We start from the raw sequence: 19,117 nt of genomic DNA, 5'->3' as shown, positions 1-19,117 counted from the left end.
CTCGCCCCGCCGCCAGAGGGAGCTGAGGGCAAGCCGGGGAAGCCGAACCCTCGAGAAGGCCGCGGCGTCGCCGGGGATCCGAGAGCGGGGGACGTGCGGCAGTGGCCGCGCGTGCACACTCAAGGCTCCTGCGGCGACTGGTGCTCGGCCTTAGCGCCCCACAAGCCCCTCCCGGCGCGCGCCCCTCGGCCCTGCGCACCCTCCCGCGTCAGCGCCCCAACTATGAAGCCCACAATTGAAACGTTCCCCAAACGGGCTATTTATTTGCTCCCAATAAATCGATCTCCAGTGATTAAGAAATCGATGTGGCCTGGGTGGGCGACGTCGCTCTCGGGGAGGGAAAGGCGCCTCTACCCTGAGCTCGCGGGGAGGCCGAGGGCGGGTGCAGGCCTGGGAGAGGCGTGTCCCGAGGGGGCCACACCCGAGGACCCGCCACCTGGGCGCGCGGGCCCCGCCAGGCCGCGTTCCCTCGGGCGGCGAGGGGCGCGCGCCCGCCGCCCGCGCTCCTCGGCCCCTCTCGCCTTCACTCTTGCGCGCGGGGGAGGCCGTGGCCGGCAGGCGCCGCCGAACAGCTCCGAGGCTTTTGTTGCTCCACGGCGGGCTGAATGGGGGTTTTGTAAAGCGGGACAGATAAAAATGAGCAGCATCATATTGTTTGACAGAATGATCCCATATGATGAAGTGTCGGCTCCGAAGGGGGTGAAAATGGTGAATTCCTAAAAACCCAGCCTTCGGCTCCTCCGAGAACTGCCGGTAGCCTGGAGCGACCCGCGGACAGCCGGGCCCCGCCGCATCGCACCAAACCGTGTCGGGAAGACTCGAGCTTTCAATGCCAAGTCATTTTTAAGACCCGATCCTGCCCAGGACCTTTCTCCTCGCGGATGAAAAGAACAATTTTCGAGAGAAAGGCTCGTTTTGATTAAATCTGACATGCTGCTGATAACTCCATGCTAATGTGAAATAATTAACATAATAGCCATAATTAAAAGCACGCTAACAATGCCATAAATTTATCACACAATTTTACTAGCTTTCTGCCCCTAACTGCTCTCTCATCGTTAATTAAACGTGTTGCCTTTTACAGAATGGATGTTTATACATTTCCAATATAAATAAATTCGAAACCATCCTCTCTCCCTCTCTCTCTCTCTCTCTTCCTCTCCCTTTGGTCTCTCGCCATTGGAAGGCACTTCTTCGCCTGGGCCCTGAGTGGCGGACACCTTAAAAATAAATGAAGTTTTGAGATGCAAACCCAAACATGAACATTAAATTAATCCCCCCCAACCCCGCCCACCAAAGAGATCTGGAGAGGTATACAAGGGTGGTGGGAAATAAGTTGAAAATCCCACCCTCTTGGAAACAGAAATAACTTAGGTGGGGTGGGGGCCCGAGGTGTCCTTTCAGCCCTTCCCACCTCCCTCGGTGGCGGTCATCCAGGCAGAGGCTGATAATAGTTTAACATATCGGTGAAGACTGTCAATAATGAGCTGACTTTGTTTTTTGGGGGTTGGGGAGAGGGGTACATTCCAGATGGACTCCACCCACATTTAGTTTCCCCTGCATTAAAGGAAGGGTGACTGCTCTCTGTGGGCGTCGCGCCCCCGCTGCGCGACCTGGTCCTTTCTCCCCGTATAATAAGAAAAGTGCACCCGCGCCTGGGCGTAACGATTCTATCTCACCTCCGGCCAACGATTTATTCAACCACGGGCATGGTTTCTGACTTAAAGGGCGAGGAAGAGGGCACCTGCTTTCTCCCGCGCCTGGCGAGGTGGGCCATTCCAGCCTTCCGAAAACGCTCACCGTGCCCCTCCTCCTGTGTTGACCACTTAAGAACCCAAATTGAGTTGTAATTAATTTCCCCTTCTTCGTCATAAATTGTTTCATCCTCTTGTCTCCCCCATCCCCATCTCACCCCCCAGGACACACACACTAAATCTCCCCTCCCCCGAGACGTCTCAATTTCCTTCCTATCGATCCGAACTCCACTTTTCTTGTTTCTTGTTGCTAGAACCTCGGTCCCCTCCACCACCACTACCAATCCCCGCCCCCAACGGACCCAGTCCTGGTGGTTTCTGCAGCTGGGTGCCATGGATTCTGCCCACCCCAGGAGAAACGGAGGGAGCCTCATTACATTCTCTTTTGGCTGAAACGTTCCAAACATTTGAACAGGTGAGACAGCTGGCTGCCATCTTCTTTAAATCCCTCCTGGGAAGTTCGCTTGTTGTGACCCAAATAATCACTCTCATTCATAGTAATTGTTTGTGCCTGTGTTTTTCATTCTCCCTCTTACTACCTCCCCAGTAACCGAGATTCAGAAGACGTTTTATCCACATTTCTCCCCCACCCCCATATTTCCGTTCCCTCGATCACATCTTTCTCCCCCCCACCCCCCAACAAGCGTGTCGCTGTCGCTCTGTATCTGTCTCGCTTCTCCCATCTCTCTTCCAAAGTTGGCGGTAACTGACGACCTGTGGACTTTTAGCCGCTAACTGGGATCATGCGGCAAACAGGATTTACTAAGCCCGGAATCTAGTTGGCCTAGGACAGGACCCTGCACCGTGTCCGGCTCGCGCCCTTCCGCCCTGGCGCTGTCCCACAGTGATGGCAGCGGGAACCTTCCTGCCTCCCACCTGGACTGCCGCTTAGCCTCCTTCCCGCCACGGCAGGTTGCGCGGCGCTACTGTCCGCCCAGAAGAAGGAAAAGGGCGACGGGCTGCCCAGCCTAGAGCTGTTGGGAGAAATCCGCCGCCTCCGCTGGAAATCGATATTAAGCCGTTGGGCCGGCACCGGCGCAGGACGTCGGGGTCTCAGCCAGTAGGTCCCGCACGTCTCATCATTTAGCTAATCGAGTCGAAAAGTTTCTGTAAGGGCCAGACCCGGCATCAGATGGTAACACTGATTGAACAAGAGATTAACACAATAGATCTCTAACCGAGGGGAAGCGTTGCTTTTCACGCTACGTGCCGTAATTAATGGTATGAATCAATTAATTTGACTTTTATTGTGTCGAAAGAAAAAAGCGCAACAAATGGAACTGGCGGCTGGGAGTTGTTCACCCCCACCCCTTTCCCCAGAGAGGTCCCAAAGAGACGCGGGGGAATGGACGGATGGGGCCAGGTCTTGGCCGAGGGAGGCTCAGAGGCAGTAAACAGCGGCGCCGAGGGAGTGCTGAGAGCCAGCCCTGGCGGGCCGAGGAATTGAAATTAGGCTCATTTGGAGGATGCTTCAAGAAGACTGCGGAGGGCATCCCCTGGAGCCGCTACCCTTCCGCGCGTACACACACACGTGCAACGCGTCCACGCGGGCCCAGTCTCCTAGGCTGCGGTGGGGCTCCTGCCGGCCCACGCCTGCTTCTGGGGCTGGACAACCGAAGCTGAGCAAAAGGAATTTGTGGATTCAGTTTCTTTTACGTGTCCCTCCGACGTTCTTTTTGTAATTATTGGGTTACTGAGACAGTTTCACCCGGGACCTCCGCTGCCGAGGGACAGCGGGCAGCCAGTTCGCCGCTGCAGTCGGTTTTGCGGGAAGCTGTCTAAAAGGTATTGTAAACGGTTCGGAGCCTGCGGGGCACAAAGCGGTGCAGCTGCGGGAATGAACTCAGATGTATTTTAGGGTCAAGTGCAACCGGGGTATCATTTAGATACAGAAAAATCGTGGAGTTTCCTGGGCGTCTCAAGATGGAGGAACTGCCCCGGCTTCAACCAGAAACATCCTGCGAAGTGGGGGATCCAATGTGCTTGTGTTTTATCCGTGAAATTATCTAATGAAAATTGAAGTCAATCTGTGTGTCGCACTGCCTATGAGTGAAGCAAGTTTAGGTATGTGTCCAGGCTAAGGAATGAGAGAGGTGGTAGGTGAGAGAGACACAGACATAGTTTCTTAGTGTCTTATGTAAATACTGAATTTCACTATTTCTTCTCAGACTATCTCCCCTTGTGCTCCTTCCTCTGGTAAGGCCTGCACTCCCTTCTCAGGCCTCAGTGGCCAGACTGGGCTTGGGTTCCAGGAGCCCTTAACACCCGGCAGGCACTCGCGGCTCGCAAGGAGGCTGCCTAAAAATGCAGGAGGAAAAAAGCAGCGCATCGCGGCTTCACCAGGTCAGGAGCACTATTCCGAAGTGCGCGGTCCACGCGCCCCAGCAATCTCACGCATCCGGGGTCGGTTTGCGCCCCCCACCCTCCATCCCAGTTAAATGCCGACAGTCTTTCCTACCATCACTGACTTTCCTTGCCAAAGAAACTCGGTGTGCACTGGCCATATCCTCGCCTCCTCCTCCACCTCCTCTGTTGCCGGTCTCTGAGGAACTAAAATCTTGGAGGGTTTGTCTATACCCTAAGAGGAAAGAATCCACGTTAGTTAGCCGCAAGGAGAGTCCAGGTCGTCAACAAGCCCGCTCCCAGGAGGCTGGGCCCAGAAGCCTGAGAAGTCACACCGCCCGCTCCCCCTGAGGTCAGCCATCCCAAACCGGGCGCGGCGTCTAACCTAGAGGCCCGAAGCCTCTTCCCGTCCCCACTCGACTTACCCAGGCCGCTGCCAATGCCGGCTCCTTCCCCAGCGCCTCATTTCCGACTTTTTCACATGCTAAGTCGTTTAACAACTCCGAGCAGCTAGTTGCGGCTTTATTTATAGGTTCTCTGTTATTTTACGTCCTTTTTATTTCTCTCTGCAACTATTCTGATAGATTAATCAATAGCCATTTTCTGACCTTCGGAAACCCCAACTGATGCTGCTGTGGCCGAGCGGGGGGGGGGGGGGAATATATTATTACACACACATACATATAAACACGCCCACATCGAGCCAGGAAACCGAAGACAGGACCCTGTGGTTTGACTTTAGCGGGAGGAGGAGCGCCTCCTCTCAGCAGGTGTCTCCGCCGACTAGGCACAGAGGCAGGAGGGGCTCTTAAGTCTAATTAGCAAGACAGAGCCGGGGCGCTGCCCTTAATCTTTAGAGCTGCTAAAAAAAAAAAAAAAAAAAACAAAACCACAAGACCGAGACTACTAAGTTTTTCTTTAAAAAAATTTTTTAAAAGGGATGTGAATCTTGTCCTACATTCTATGCCTAGGGAGCTTTGGCAAAGGGCGGGTGGCAAGCGGGGGTGGGGAGGGGGGGGAAGGAGAGGGGGCGGGGAGGTCAGAGAAGCAGAGCCGCGGGTCCGGCGGGCGCTCCCGGGCCCACACCCTCCCTCGCTCACACGCACCCACCCTCACTCACACCCACAGGCTCCCTCGACCCCCTCGCCGGGATCCAGCCCAGGGTGGGGTCCCAGGGCGGTCCCAGGCGCCCTTGGGCCCCGCGGGATGCCGGAGCACGGTGCGGCGCGGAGTTGCGCGTCCCTTGTCCCTTTGTTGACAATTCTCTCGACCAACTTGAGTTTGGCCGGCTCCGCGGCGGCCCTGACGTCACGCACGGTCACGTGGCCCCGCCTCCCGTTGGATCTTTAAGTAGAAAGTAATCTATCAGGCCAGTCCTTAAAACGGGACTTTCGACTGCGGGGGCTTCGGCGTCCCTGACACCCCCCTCCCTCCCCCGGTTGCCCCTGCCCGCGCCCTCCCGAGCTGCTCGGCGCCCCGCGCCCCGCGCCCGCCTGCACCGCTCCTGCTCCCCACGCCCGGGCCGGAGGCAGAGGAAGGCAGGCGAAGTGAGGGGGTGCGGCGTGGAGAAGCTGTCGGGCCCGGGCCGGGTCCGGGGCCGCGGCCGGGATCAGCAGCGAGCGCCTAGTACCAAGCGCCAGGGACAGCTGGAGTTTGCGGAGCGCTGCCACGGGGGGCGGACGGCACAGCCCGAGTCGTGCGATGCCCGGCCGCCGATTGTGAGCCAAGCCGGGAGGGCCCCGGACCACCTACGCCCCCCTCCCCTCTCCCAATCCCCTGTCTTTCGGGGGCGCCCCAAACCCCTTTCCTGAGGTTGGCGGCAGCCCCTGAAGACGCCCATCGCGCGCCGCTCCTTCCCCGCCGCCGCCACCAACCCCGAGGAGGGATGACCCTCTCCGGTGGCGGCAGCGCCAGCGACATGTCCGGCCAGACGGTGCTGACGGCCGAGGACGTGGACATCGATGTGGTGGGCGAGGGCGACGACGCCCTGGAAGAGAAGGACAGCGATGGGGGCTGCGACAGTCCCGCGGGGCCGCCCGAGCTGCGCCTGGACGAGGCGGACGAGGTGACGCCGGTGGCACCCCACCACGGGCAGCCTCAGCCGCCGCACCAGCAGCCCCTGGCACTGCCCAAAGAGGTGGCTGGAGCCGGGGCCGGGCCAGGGGGCGAGGCGGGAGCATCCGAGGCCGACGGCTGCAAGAGCGGCGCCGGCGGCGAGGAGGGCGGCGGGAGCGATGGCGGGCCCGGCTCCGGCAGCGGTGCGGCGGGCGGCCTGGCCCCGAGCAAGCCCAAGAACAGCCTGGTGAAGCCGCCCTATTCGTACATCGCGCTCATCACCATGGCTATCTTGCAGAGCCCGCAGAAGAAGCTGACTCTGAGCGGCATCTGCGAGTTCATCAGCAACCGCTTCCCCTACTATCGGGAGAAGTTCCCCGCCTGGCAGAACAGCATCCGCCACAATCTCTCGCTCAACGACTGCTTCGTCAAGATCCCCCGTGAACCGGGCAACCCGGGCAAGGGCAACTACTGGACCCTGGACCCTCAGTCCGAGGACATGTTCGACAACGGCAGCTTCCTGCGGCGCCGGAAACGCTTCAAGCGCCACCAGCAGGAGCACCTGCGTGAGCAGACGGCGCTCATGATGCAGAGCTTCGGCGCCTACAGCCTGGCGGCGGCGGCCGGCGCCGCGGGGCCCTACGGCCGCCCCTACGGCCTGCACCCTGCGGCCGCGGCCGGTGCTTACTCGCACCCGGCGGCCGCGGCAGCTGCGGCGGCGGCCGCGGCTCTCCAGTACCCGTACGCGCTGCCGCCCGTGGCCCCCGTGCTGCCGCCCGCCGTGCCGCTGCTGCCCTCGGGTGAGCTGGGCCGCAAAGCGGCCGCCTTCGGCTCTCAGCTCGGCCCGGGCCTGCAGTTGCAGCTCAATAGCTTGGGAGCTGCCGCGGCCGCCGCAGGCACGGCGGGCGCCGCGGGCACCACGGCGTCGCTCATAAAGTCCGAGCCGAGCGCGCGACCGTCGTTCAGCATCGAGAATATCATCGGAGGGGGCCCCGCGGCGCCCGGGGGCTCGGCCGCGGGCGCTGGGGGCGCTGGGGTAACTGGGGGCACCGCGGGTAGCGGAGGCGGTGGCGCCGCGCAGTCCTTCCTGCGGCCGCCCGGGACCGTGCAGTCGGCAGCGCTCATGGCCACGCACCAGCCTCTTTCACTGAGTCGGACGACGGCCACCATCGCGCCGATTCTGAGCGTGCCGCTTTCTGGACAGTTTCTGCAGCCTGCAGCCTCGGCTGCCGCTGCTGCCGCCGCCGCTGCTCAAGCCAAGTGGCCCGCTCAATAGGGACGCGCCGGTGGCCGGGATGCGGGGCCTGGCGGCGGCCTGGAGTCTCGGCTGCAATTTGCAAGCTGCGCGCCCCGCCCCGCTCTTGGCCCCCCTGCCCAATCCTGGACTCTGCCTCTCTTCCATTTCCTCCCCCCCGACCCCTCAACACCGACCTTCGGCGGCCTCCACCCAGTCCTGCACACCTAGGCTGGCGGAGCAAACTCTCACCGCGCGCCCGCGGGGAATATCTTTCCGTACAGGTAAAACCGAAAACCGATTTTTCCAAAACTGTACCCGGACGGCGCCTGCTCTCAGTACCTGGGGGATGAGAGGGAAATTCTTTGTACATATTTGTATAAAAATTATTGACTTTCCTTTTGGGGTTTTTATTTTTTTAAGAAAAAAATTCAGTAGATTTAGAGCTCTGAACTTTCATTTTTTCTGAAGGTTCACTCTCCGCAGTTTTATGTGAGAAAAAATGTATAGAGACGTTGGGAGATTTTAAATATAAAATTTTCAGAAGACGAAAGTCATTCTATATAAAAGTCTGTTTATATATAATGAATATATATGGTATTCTAAATGTTATTCCATCGTGTTGTACACAACTTTGTAAATAAAATTTTTAAAGGCTCAGCTTAATGTTTCATTTAGGTGTCTAAAGTAAATGACAACATTTTAAAATAATATTTGCATTTTATTCTTCCGAGATGTTTCAAGGAATGACCTTTTCAAACTTTGCTAATTCATAATTTGAGTGTAAGAAAATTTTAATTGGAAAAAGTATGCCTAATTTAAATTGTACTAATATTTTCTTTTAGTTTTCACATAACATGGGTGTGCGGGTGGTGATTTTCTCCCTATCAATACATTACATCTAAATGACTAGATATTTCTGAAGATAAAGTAAGCTGCCATTTTAAAAACCAACCTAATTCTAAACTTCAGCACAATTTTAATTATTTTTAAACATCAGACTTCATCTTTCACAATGCAAACTTTCCAAATGAGAGCTCTTAATCATTTCAATTAACCTTTCAAAAGAATGTTAATTCCAAACATTTCCCTCATCTTAGCATTTAAAGCCTTGATTTTTTTTCAAACTATTTTCATCCTCTAAGTGGAGGTGGTAATAAACCCAGTTAACTTTTTAAATATATGTAATGGCATTTTAAATTTTGTAGTGAAATAGTATTACCTATATTAACCTCATAGATGATATATTGTTATTTTGTTCTTTCATAATGTTTTCAAATAAGATGCCTCTTTTCTATGGCAATAATCAATCCACAACATAATTTCGATATCTGAAGGGTTCCTGTAAATGTTTCCTTTCTTACCAACCCGCAGCTTTTCCAAAGGCCAAGAAATATCCTTTAACATCCTTTTAAAACAGATGCACATCACCCGTTTCTTAAACTTTAAAAAATACCTTAGGCTAGTTTAGTATGAAGTGCGAGATCACAAAGCAGGAATGGGGAAATGTCCTTGTGGATTATTTTTAATGTGCATTTCAGCTGTTGCAACCGTTAAGTATTAACGTAGAAATGAAACATCTAGATGCGGAAAGTCAGTTCCCATCACCACCAACACATCCTCAAATGACATCAATTCTAATTATTTCGTAATTAATTTAGCTGTTGCAATTACGTATGCGAAATTGCTTTTTAAAACTGGAGCGGGTAGCAGTGCTGTCAGCTCGGCCCTATGCGGGTGCTGTTTGCAAAACACCGTCAGTCCCCGGCGCTGGCGTCCACCTCGCCTTCCTCGTCGCGGAGATGCCTCGCTGGTCGCGGAGATAGCTCCCGGCTGCTGATCCGAGCCTTATTTCTCGGCTGTCGGCGTGGGCTAGGGCGTCACTTTAAAAGACACTTCCTCGCAAATACCGAATCGGTCTTCCTGATAAACAGTAAACATTATTGTGTCCTGAGTAAACATTCCTTCTGGATCAGAGTCCTAAAATAAAACAAGCTGCCGGGGGTGAGATCGTTTAACTTGATAAACAAGAACTTGATAATCAACCGCCACCGAGAGGAGCTACAGTAACCTTCACGAAGAAGAGATTATGGACCACACAGTCTACGGGCGGGTCCCTTCTAATCTCTTTTTACAAGGAAAACTAAACGGATCTAAATTTGTTTGTGTGTTGCAGCTATAAAAGTAACAAGTTGTTTCACAGTTGTGTCTGGCTAATCGGTTTTTACACAAACAGCAAATGGTACATGATTTGTGCAAACACATAGAGGTTATTTCTAAATTTAGCTTACACCCCTGGGAAAAGGGAAAGGCCGGGCTTCTTGAATTCACTTTTAGCCTCAAGAAGCTGCTGATCCAAGGCTTCTAAATGACATTGGATAACAGGGGCCTCATTCCATCCCTGATCCTTTGTTACTTATAAAATTACTCGCTCATATTTCCGCGCATAGCAGCAATACCGGCCGAGCCTGCGCCCGCGGCGTGACACTCGGCCACAAGCCGCCGCTTGAGATCCGCGGAGCATTTTTTCCCCCTGATATATTCGGCGATGGAGTGTAGAGGAGAGATCCGCCGGCAACTTTCTTTCCAGACACTTAGCAACCTTGAACTAGAGCCTAAAGATGACCCTTTCTTTATTTCTGGGCGGGTAGGAGACCCAGACCTCAAACCGACCAGCGACTCTTTAAAAGTCCAGGCAGATGTCAGGGATATAGGCCTGGCCATTACCCCCTGAAAAGCTCTTTCTGGTTTAAGCTTGTTAGACCACGAAGGCTTAGAGCAGCAGAAGAAAATTCAAATATCATATATAATGAACGCAAGCACTTGGGCTTCAAGGGAGGGCCTGAAACCCACATTTTATATGTGCGAACGCGACCACCGGCGTCGAAAGGCACTGAAAATCCCCTCTTACACTGAGATTTAAAGGCAACACTACTGATATCACCTTTTTACTTCACTTAGGCAGATTTATTTGTAATAAAAAGAGGAAGCGGGTTTTTTTGGGGGCGGGGGTGGATTTTAGCTTTCGACTACATACCAATTTAAACTGGTTTCCACTTCCTCTGGCACTCATTTCTAAAAAGTCCATCCAGTTCCGAGGGCTGTGGCCCTTAGAACATCCCTTGGATGGAGTCCCTGAGGGGGTCCCGGTACTTAGTCACTGCTCGGGGAATGGAGGGTGAATTCGGAGGTCCAGGGAAAAGCGAACCAAGGCTACAATATATGCACGCTCTTTTCAGGGCTCTTAATGCCATGGCGGACGTGGCCTGTAGGGGGCGACGAGCAGATGCGAAACTTCGCAGTTTTGTCTCCGAGAGTCCAGACCTAACCCTGAGAGACCCTCCCTCCCAGGCTCTGAGCACCCTGACCCGGTTACCCTGCTCATCCTCCCGGCCTGGGACACCCAGGTCGAATCTCAGAGAAGCTGTTTTTCTCGATCACTCTCTTGGAATGGGCAGAGTCCCGAGGGGAATTTGCCCTAAAGATTGGGAAGCAATAAAGTTTAGTGATGAGGAAACATAGACTGGGAAGCAATTAAGAGTTACATTTGAGGTTATTTATTTTATACGGTTTATAGAAAGAGTCTTGGCAGTGAGAGGGCCATGGAAGGCTGATGTGTGTGTGTGTGTGTGCGCGCGCATGCATGTTTTAACGCAGGTTCCTTGAAGAACTGTTCTGAAGAGACTATGCTCTGAAAGAAAGCCAGTTCCAGAGCCAGGTCTATCAGACTCCACTCGTGTCCGTGATGGTGGCAAGTTGCAGCATCATTAGTGAATAAACTCCTCTTTGAGAGGTGGATGGGAAGTTGGAAGGTCTCAGAGTGCCCAGGGGAGTGTGTGTGTGTCTGTGTCTGTGTCTGTGTGTGTCTATTTCATGGGAGGTAATGATACGAAGCAGTGGAAAGAGAGAGGTCTTCCAGAGGGAAGAGGACATCCCAATCAGGACATATGTATTTACTGACTGTGACCATGAACAAACTGCTTGGTTTCTTTGAGTCTGTCCATTCCCTTGTCTCTACAGCGAGAATGAGAGAATGATACTTGTAGCTTGGGCTTGCAGGATTAGGTGAGTTGGTGTCAGTGGGGGGGGGGGGGGGGTTTGTAAATTGTAAAGACCTTAAGGGGATGTAAGGTGTTTGTTTGTTAGTGGCTTCTAGAAAGACAAACGGGCTTCCCTGGTGGCTCGGTAAAGTCAATAAAGAATCCGCCTGCAATACAGGAGACCTGGGTTCCATCCCTGGGTCGGGAAGATCCCCTGGAGAAGGAAATGGCTACCCACTCCAGCTCCTGGGAAATCCCATGAGCATAGGAAGGGTTCCGACACCACTTAGCGACTAAACCACCAACCAACAGAAAGGCGAACAACTCTGTTAGAAACACCTGCAGTTTTGGGCAGGGTTTTGAACCACTAGATTTTAGGTGTAAAAGACGAACTTTTCTATTTCAGGGCGTCCCCCCCCCCCCACCCGCTGTCTGAAAGGATGGAGCAAAAGAGGGGCTAGTCAGAATGGGCTTTTCAAAGGAGGGGTCTCCTCCTGGTCTAGAGTCCTTCGACCCCGCCCTGGGCTTCAGGAGAAGGCCGGGAGGCCCACCTGCTCTCAGCCTGCAGTCCCAGCTCTAGAGGCCTGGCCTATTTCTTTCCGTTGAGTCGTCTACTTTGCTCCTTGCCCCTTTGCTTCCACTGTCCGAGGCAAGTGGGGAAACCTGAGCCCTCCGCTGACAGACGCCCATTAACGCAACGCGCAGCCTCAGGACGAATTAAAGGTAACCAGATCTCAGACCCACGTGAAAGACCACCCTCCCTTTGCCTGCCTCCGACAGTTGGCAGAGATACACCCAGAGCCAACTTCTCTCTCTTAATCATCACCACCCCCTCCCCTTGCCCTCTCAGGAATGTACTAGCCATTCTTTGCTCCCCGCGGGCAACACCAGCCAAAAAGGGCGGGTACGCAGAACAAAATTTGTAAAGAAATGTTGCAAAATCAGCGGAGGAGTCGTAGAAAGCATTATCTTCTTTCTATTTCTCGAGAGGGTGTCTTATATCCGAATTTTTCAAAATAAGAAGGAAATTAGTCACCTCCCTTCCTCCTTCTTCAGATGATTTTGTGCTTAAAGCACACAGCTCGGTCCTGTCAGTCGGGATGGGAAGGGAGACACCTTCATTCCCTTGTCTGGGTCCTCTGGGTCTAAATTTCAGAGGCATCTGCAGAAAAACATCCCTAGAGAGCACCCTCTCTTCTTTCCACACAGGCCCTGAAAGTTCTGTGACTTCCCCAAGGTCACTTGGCAGCCCAAGGATAAGCCTTAGAAATGCTCAGCGGAGGAAAATTGTTTTCTACCCTGGAAAGACACCCTATTTGAGGAAAGGGAAAAAAGCGAACAGTGGCACAAAGAAGATTGGAAAGACTGGGGGTGCGGGGAGGGGGCAGAGAGAAAGAAAAAAAGACAAACGCAGAGAAGCACTGGGCCGAGCTGAACTCAGCTCTGCGAAGGCCAAGACCTAGACCCCGTGCGGCCCCGCGCGGCCCCTGAGGCCCGCACCGCCCAGACCCATCCGCGCCGCGCCGCGCCTCTCGCCCAGAGCCAGGCGGTTCTCCGGGGACCTACGCCTCGATCTCCTGGCCTCGTGATTTGGGAAGGGAAGGACGAAGGCGGAAACTCCAGGCCTGAAGCTCAGAGGTCAGAGGTCCAGCCACATCGCTCAGGTCCCCACGGGTGTCCCCAGCCCCTTCCACGCTGGGTACACCTTGGCGCCAGCCACCAGGGCTTGGCCTGAGGGACTCCAGCTCCCCTGGACTGGAGGGGACGAGGGCGGGGCGGGCGGAGGGCGGGAGAGAATTTGAATTGATTAGGGAGGAAACCCATCCGTAAAAAGACACCCGCTCCTGCGGCGCCCCACCGGCCCGCGCCTGGGAAGCTCGTGACGAGGACAGATCTCCGTGGTGTGAACCCGGGCGGCCGTAACGCCCCAGCCCAGGATCTCCGGGGAAACCGGGGTAGCTGTACTAGGTACAAGTTAGGGCACAGTCCTAGGAGTCGTATGGAGGATCGTGAGAAGTCAGGCGACAAGGCCAGGATCTTGGGACGGGAGTGCCCCCTCGACCCGGGCCTGTTTGCCCGGCCGCCAACGCGTGACAAAAGGTCTCTTCTCCGCCATCCGCGCCCCTCTGCTCCCGCTTCAGCGGACTAGGCGTTTGGGATGCTCCTTCGCGAGATCCTGCAACAGGAGCTGAAGTGCACGCCTTATCGAAGAGGGGAGTTCTCTTCCGCCCTCCACTCTCTCTTCTCGGCAGATGGTGAGCGAGACTGTTTCCCCCAAAAGACCAAGAACACATTTTTACCAGTTACACTTATCTGCAAGGGGCGCATGCAGAGGAACGCAGCGGGCTAGCAACCCAAACCTTAACTTTTCTGTTTGCTTTCAAGCTCCACCTGGGAGGCACCGCCTCCTCCGGGAAGCCTTCTTGAGCCTCCCAGCTCACATCAGTTGCGCCTTCTTGGAGTTCACGGTGCCAACTAATGAATCGTTGCCTACGTTGCCCTGTGATCTCGTTACTATCTAATATTGCTGAGCACAAAGGGAACAATCAAAAGTATTTGTCTAATAAAAGACAAACTAGGATCATGGGAATGGGGATGAAGAATCTTGAAGGCTGTTAATTGATCGAATGAGGTTTTTCTCGTGATTGGGGACGGTTTTCTTCCCATTCCTTTCCTTCAGTCTCCCCCGCCCCCCTCCTTTTTTTCTATAATTAATGCTTTTATAAACACCATGTTAAAGGAATTTTAAAAAGTACTTATTAGAGATCTAAAAAGTATAACATGTCAATGTTCATAAAATAATTGGATTTTCTGAAATATTTTTTCTGCCATTGTGAAATTAGTTGAAAACCTCTTGGCCTAGCCTAAAATATACCTGCAGACAGTTCCACCTCCCTCCTAAGGAAGAAAACTCCATTAGAGTACCTTGGGATTTTCAGTGCCTATGCTTCAGTTCCTCCAGTAGAAGAGGATTCACCACCTCACAAAATATCCATTGCACATAGGGGCAGCTTTATTTTTTAGAGTGCCTTTCTTTTATAGACCTTTTATTTCCTTAGGAAAGTATAGAGAATTTGAGAGTCATTTGCTTAGATGTCAATACTAAAGATGTTATATTGTCATGTGTTGGGTTTCTTTATCTTGAAGCCCAAAGAATTCACCGTGGTTTGACCTCTTTGTTTGTGTAGAAAACTGAACAACAGCTAAAGCTTTGAGAAAGTATTCTGTATTCAGTATACAAGTTCCAGGACTGTATGGGGTCTATTCTGAGATCTACTTGGAGAGCTCAAGTTGTTTACCACCTCCCCCAGGGTTGATTTCAGACTATACTGGTGGTAAAAGTTTTGTTGGATGGTTGTTAGAATTTCATGGGGTTTTTTGTTTGTTTTTTAACAAGAAAAAAACCTATTTTTAAAAAGTTAAATTATTTAATTTCTCTTTCCTTGCTGTGAACATTGGCATAAATGTTAATCTCTTAACTGTCAGTTATCCAACCCATTTACCATATGGAAACTAGGAACTTAGATGGCTTCCCTGTGTGTAGAATTCATACAGATTCTACTATTTAATATAGAGAAGAAGAAAGAAAATCTTAGATTATTTGGCATTGCCTTCCAATTGAGATCAAGATACTATGCTCTTTAGTGTTATACACTTAACGCTTTTTTTTTTGCAAACTTATATCCAGTTTGTGTAGTCCCTATTGATTTAGGTTTTGTTTTTTTTTTTTTTTAGTTACTGATGTATACTTGATTTACTGATTTAGCCTTTATATAACTCAGTTAGCTTCTTTCTTTGCCATTGTTACAGATTATACCAGTAAGCCATCTCTCAAATTCTACCATCTTGCAAATGTAAATGTTGGTTACAAGAACAAGGTGGTATCAAGATCAGCACAAATTAATCACAACCACTGTGAAACATCTGCTTTATTGATGGTACTTCAACAGCATCACCTTTCCACATACATCAGGAATTATGACTTTATGATAAAGTTGCTCTTGCTGCTGGAGGGAATCGAGTACAAGAGTTAATAGATTGGATTAAAAGACAAGAGTAATTCTTAGTCCTAGGCCTGACATTGAACTTGGAAGTATCTGATGCACTCTATATTTGCCCACATAAAGACCACAATTTTTTTTTTTATTATAGAATGTTGGCTATATTCCTTGTGTTATACAATATATCTTTGTAGTGTATTTTATACATAATAGTTTATACTTAATCCTCTAATCCTGTATTGCCTCCTCCCTTCTCTTTCCCCACTGGTAACCACTAATTTTTTCTCTATATCTGTGAGTCTGTTTCTGTTTTGTTATATTCACTAGTTTGTTGTATTTTTTAGATTCTACATATAAGTGCTATCATACAGTAATTGTCTTTCTCTGTAAAGACCACTATTGAAAATGTAGCTGAAAGAGAAGAGGTTAGTATTATAACTATCATTTTAACGATTCAGGCAACAGATCTTTTTGAGTAACTGTTTAAAAATTTAGAGATTTTTTTTTTAAACCTTAATTTCACTTTTGTCTTGATTTAAGGTATCTGTTATACCAAGATATCTGCTGTTCACATCTCCAGCAGTTTGATGACCCCTTCACTCTGATATTGGTAGTGTATATGATAGTTCAGGGGAGGAGACTGGATCACCCCCCTCTACCACCACCACCCATGGGGGTCACAGGAATAAAGTGGGAATAAAGTGGGAAGCCCCACAGGAAACTGAACAAATCTGCTCTTTACTTTGGGAAAAGAAAGAAAGATAGTGCTAAGTCGTGTCTGACTCTTGCAATCCCATGAACTGTAGCCTGCCAGGCTCCTCTATCCATGGGATTCTCCAGGCAAGAATACTGGAGTGGGTTGCCATTTCCTTCTCCAGGGGAACTTCCCAACCCAGGAATTGAACCCAAGCCTCCTGCATTGCAGGCAGATGCTTTACCGACTGAGGTATGTTGGGAGCCATCATTCTAGTACAGAATATATATGTATATATATATATATATATATATATATAAAATAAAGTATATAAATACAAATATATATATATTTAAAATACATACATATATATATATATGTATGTAACCCACACAAATGCAGTGGGTTACTTAAATAAATATTTTTTTCCACTCCTCACTATATGTGGGATCTTGAATCCCTGACTAAGGAAACGCCCCTTGTGTGGAAGTGTGGAGTCTTAACCATTGGACCACCAGGGAAGTCTTAATGGGTTACATTCATTTATCTGTTGCTTTAAATATCCTTTTATAAATGAGATAAAGTGTGAGGAAAAAAACTTTATTAAATTATAAGAGCTAAAAACTTACTGTGTAAGAGATAGCTGTACTGTATTTTCAAAATTGATTCCCTTTCTAGGGAGGGTTTGAGATGCAGAATGGTTGTCTAGAAAGGGCATGGATTTTGGATCTGTTTCCTATGGTCAGTCAAATTCTGGGTCTGTCATTTCCAAAACGTGGTTTTGATCAAAGGTATTTGGGTTCTCTGAATCTCAATTTTTTTGTCTATGAAATGGGAATGGAACCACAATGTGAAGATTTACTATGATAACGTATTTGGAGTGCTCAATAATGGTGGCTATTATTGCTTTACAGTTTTTGCTGATTTAATAGCAGTCATATTTTCATGAGGCTACCTTTTGTTTCCCTCTGATATTATACAACCATAGTTGTCACATTTCATATTTTAAAATGATATTGATGATACCACTGTCCCTTCCATCTGTTTGAACTAGGTATCATTTTTGTGTTCTCACAACCTAACAAATGTGAAACAATTTACTCTGTAGTGCCACTTGGTAAATCACTTTTTCACTTTCAGAGTATTTTTCAGTCTTGTGGATGAGAGGTCTTGACAATAGTCATTAAAGACATGATAGCACTTTCACAAGAACAAGGACATGTGCCTTATGTCTTTGCTGATCTCTGGGTCTAGGTGGACTAATTTTAACATTTTTCTAGATCTACACTAAGATTATACTAAAAGAAGTTACTCTCTGCCTGCATTGTATCTGATTGGGGAAATGCCTAATTTTGAGCTTATAAAGACTTCCTCAGTTATATTATCTGGTTAATGGGAGGATGTGATGTTGTACAGTTAAAGAAAGTTGGGACAGAAGTCAGCTGATAGGGTTTTGCAGCCTGATGATTTTGGCTAAGTTACTTGAAGCTGGCTAAGTTATTTGAAGCTGTAAACCTCAAATGATGATACTCTACTGGGGATAGTCTGTGTCTATTTAGCTTGAATTAAACCCAACATTACTTTTTATGAAAGTGTCTTCCCTGGTGGCTCAGTGGTAAAGAATCCACCTGCCAGTGCAGGAGACGTGGGTTCGATCCCTGGTCTGGGAAGAGTCTACGTGCAGCAGAGCAACAAAGCCCGTGTGCCCCAACTATTGAGCCTGTGCCCTAGAGCCTGGGAGCTGCAATTGCTGAAACCCACAAGCCTAACTACTAAAGCCCGTGCTCCCTAAAGCCCAGGTTCTGCAACAAGAGAAGTCACTGCGAGAAGCTGGTACACTACAACTAGAGAGTAGTCTCCACTCAGTGCAACTAGAAATAGCCCACATAGTGATGAAGACCTGCCACAGCCAAAAATAAATAAGTAAATAAATAAAACATTTTTAAAAGTATGAGAGAGAGAGAGAGAGAAAAGACAAAAGAGAGGGTGGAAAACCATTTAAATGTGAAGTTGTCATGGATTCCATTCAGTGGGCATGGAACAGAGGGAAATGAAGCAAGGGTGGCATGAAGTTGCTAGTTCTGGCTAGTCTCTATTCACTTATGCATTTTACAATGTAAGCATCTTGCTTCAGAAAATCGTGTATCTTGATGCTTAAATATACTGCCCTTATATTTTTGTACAGCATGGTCCCTAAATGCAAAACAACTCTTTCATCTAGAGTTCAACCAAAGAGGTATCAACCTGTTCCAACAGTGGAAATGCTGATAATTAGATTAAGGAAGTGATGATATGTTTGTATGTTGTAAGGGCAAATTTAAGGGATTTTGTGACTTATTTTTATTATATTTGATTTTGTTTTTACCTTACATGTTGCTTTAAAATCTAGTTTCTGCACAAAATGCAATTTCCACTATAATATCTGCCTTACCAGAGCTGTTCTTGGAATCAAATGAGATAATATATGTTAAAGTGCTTTGCAAAATACACAGTGCTATAAAATGTTTCTCTCCTCTGGACAAGACTTGGCCCGAAATCCATTTAAAAGGTTTTATTCTGTGTTTTCACACAGAAAGTGAATTGTGATTGAGCACAGAACAGTAAGCACAATAATAATAATAAGGATAGGAGCTAAGAAGATAAACTGACTACATAGTAACCTGCCAGGAAATGTGCTTCATGCTTCAAGCAGAGCATCTCAATTAGAGAGTGCTTTGGGACGAGTTTTTCCTCTTAGGTTTCTATCCTTCTATGCTCTCTTAAGACTCTCCAAATTCAAATTACATACACTTTCTGGGATGCCTCCACATTACTTATGTGTGTGTGTGTGCGCGTGTTTTTCCCCTTCATATATTGCTGAATTTAATAACTGAGAAGTGCTAGGTGAGAAAAATACTTATTTCCTAACTCAATGTGTTTCCATGTGAAGGAATTTTGTCAGAGGACATGTGAGCCTTTCTCTTTTATTCCTCTCATGAGGGAGGATGACATCTAAA

General features: G+C 49.6%; 1 protein-coding gene and 1 long non-coding RNA gene across 2 annotated transcripts; one reads left to right on the top strand and one right to left on the bottom strand.

Moving 5' to 3' along the window:
• Positions 1-3,026: 3,026 nt before the first annotated feature.
• Positions 3,027-4,709, bottom strand: LOC133040284 (uncharacterized). Its single transcript, XR_009688939.1, has 3 exons — positions 4,523-4,709; positions 4,213-4,332; positions 3,027-4,052 (listed from the first exon to the last, which is right to left on the bottom strand). It is a non-coding gene; the product is annotated as an uncharacterized LOC133040284 (long non-coding RNA).
• An 871-nt stretch (positions 4,710-5,580) lies between these two features.
• On the top strand, positions 5,581-8,026 carry FOXD3 (forkhead box D3). The gene has a single exon (XM_061120010.1). The coding sequence runs from the start codon at positions 5,983-5,985 to the stop codon at positions 7,426-7,428; it is 1,446 nt and encodes a 481-aa protein (XP_060975993.1). The 5' UTR covers positions 5,581-5,982; the 3' UTR covers positions 7,429-8,026.
• The last annotated feature ends 11,091 nt before the right edge of the window (positions 8,027-19,117 follow it).

This window comes from Dama dama, chromosome 20, assembly GCF_033118175.1.
Source record: "Dama dama isolate Ldn47 chromosome 20, ASM3311817v1, whole genome shotgun sequence".
NCBI classification, from domain to species: Eukaryota; Metazoa; Chordata; class Mammalia; order Artiodactyla; family Cervidae; genus Dama; species Dama dama.
This window is presented reverse-complemented; position numbering and strand designations above follow the sequence as displayed.

What these genes read in the sequence shown, in the direction of transcription:
- FOXD3 (XM_061120010.1), top strand. Translation starts at nt 5,983, where the DNA reads ATGACCCTCTCCGGTGGCGGCAGCGCCAGCGACATGTCCGGCCAGACG.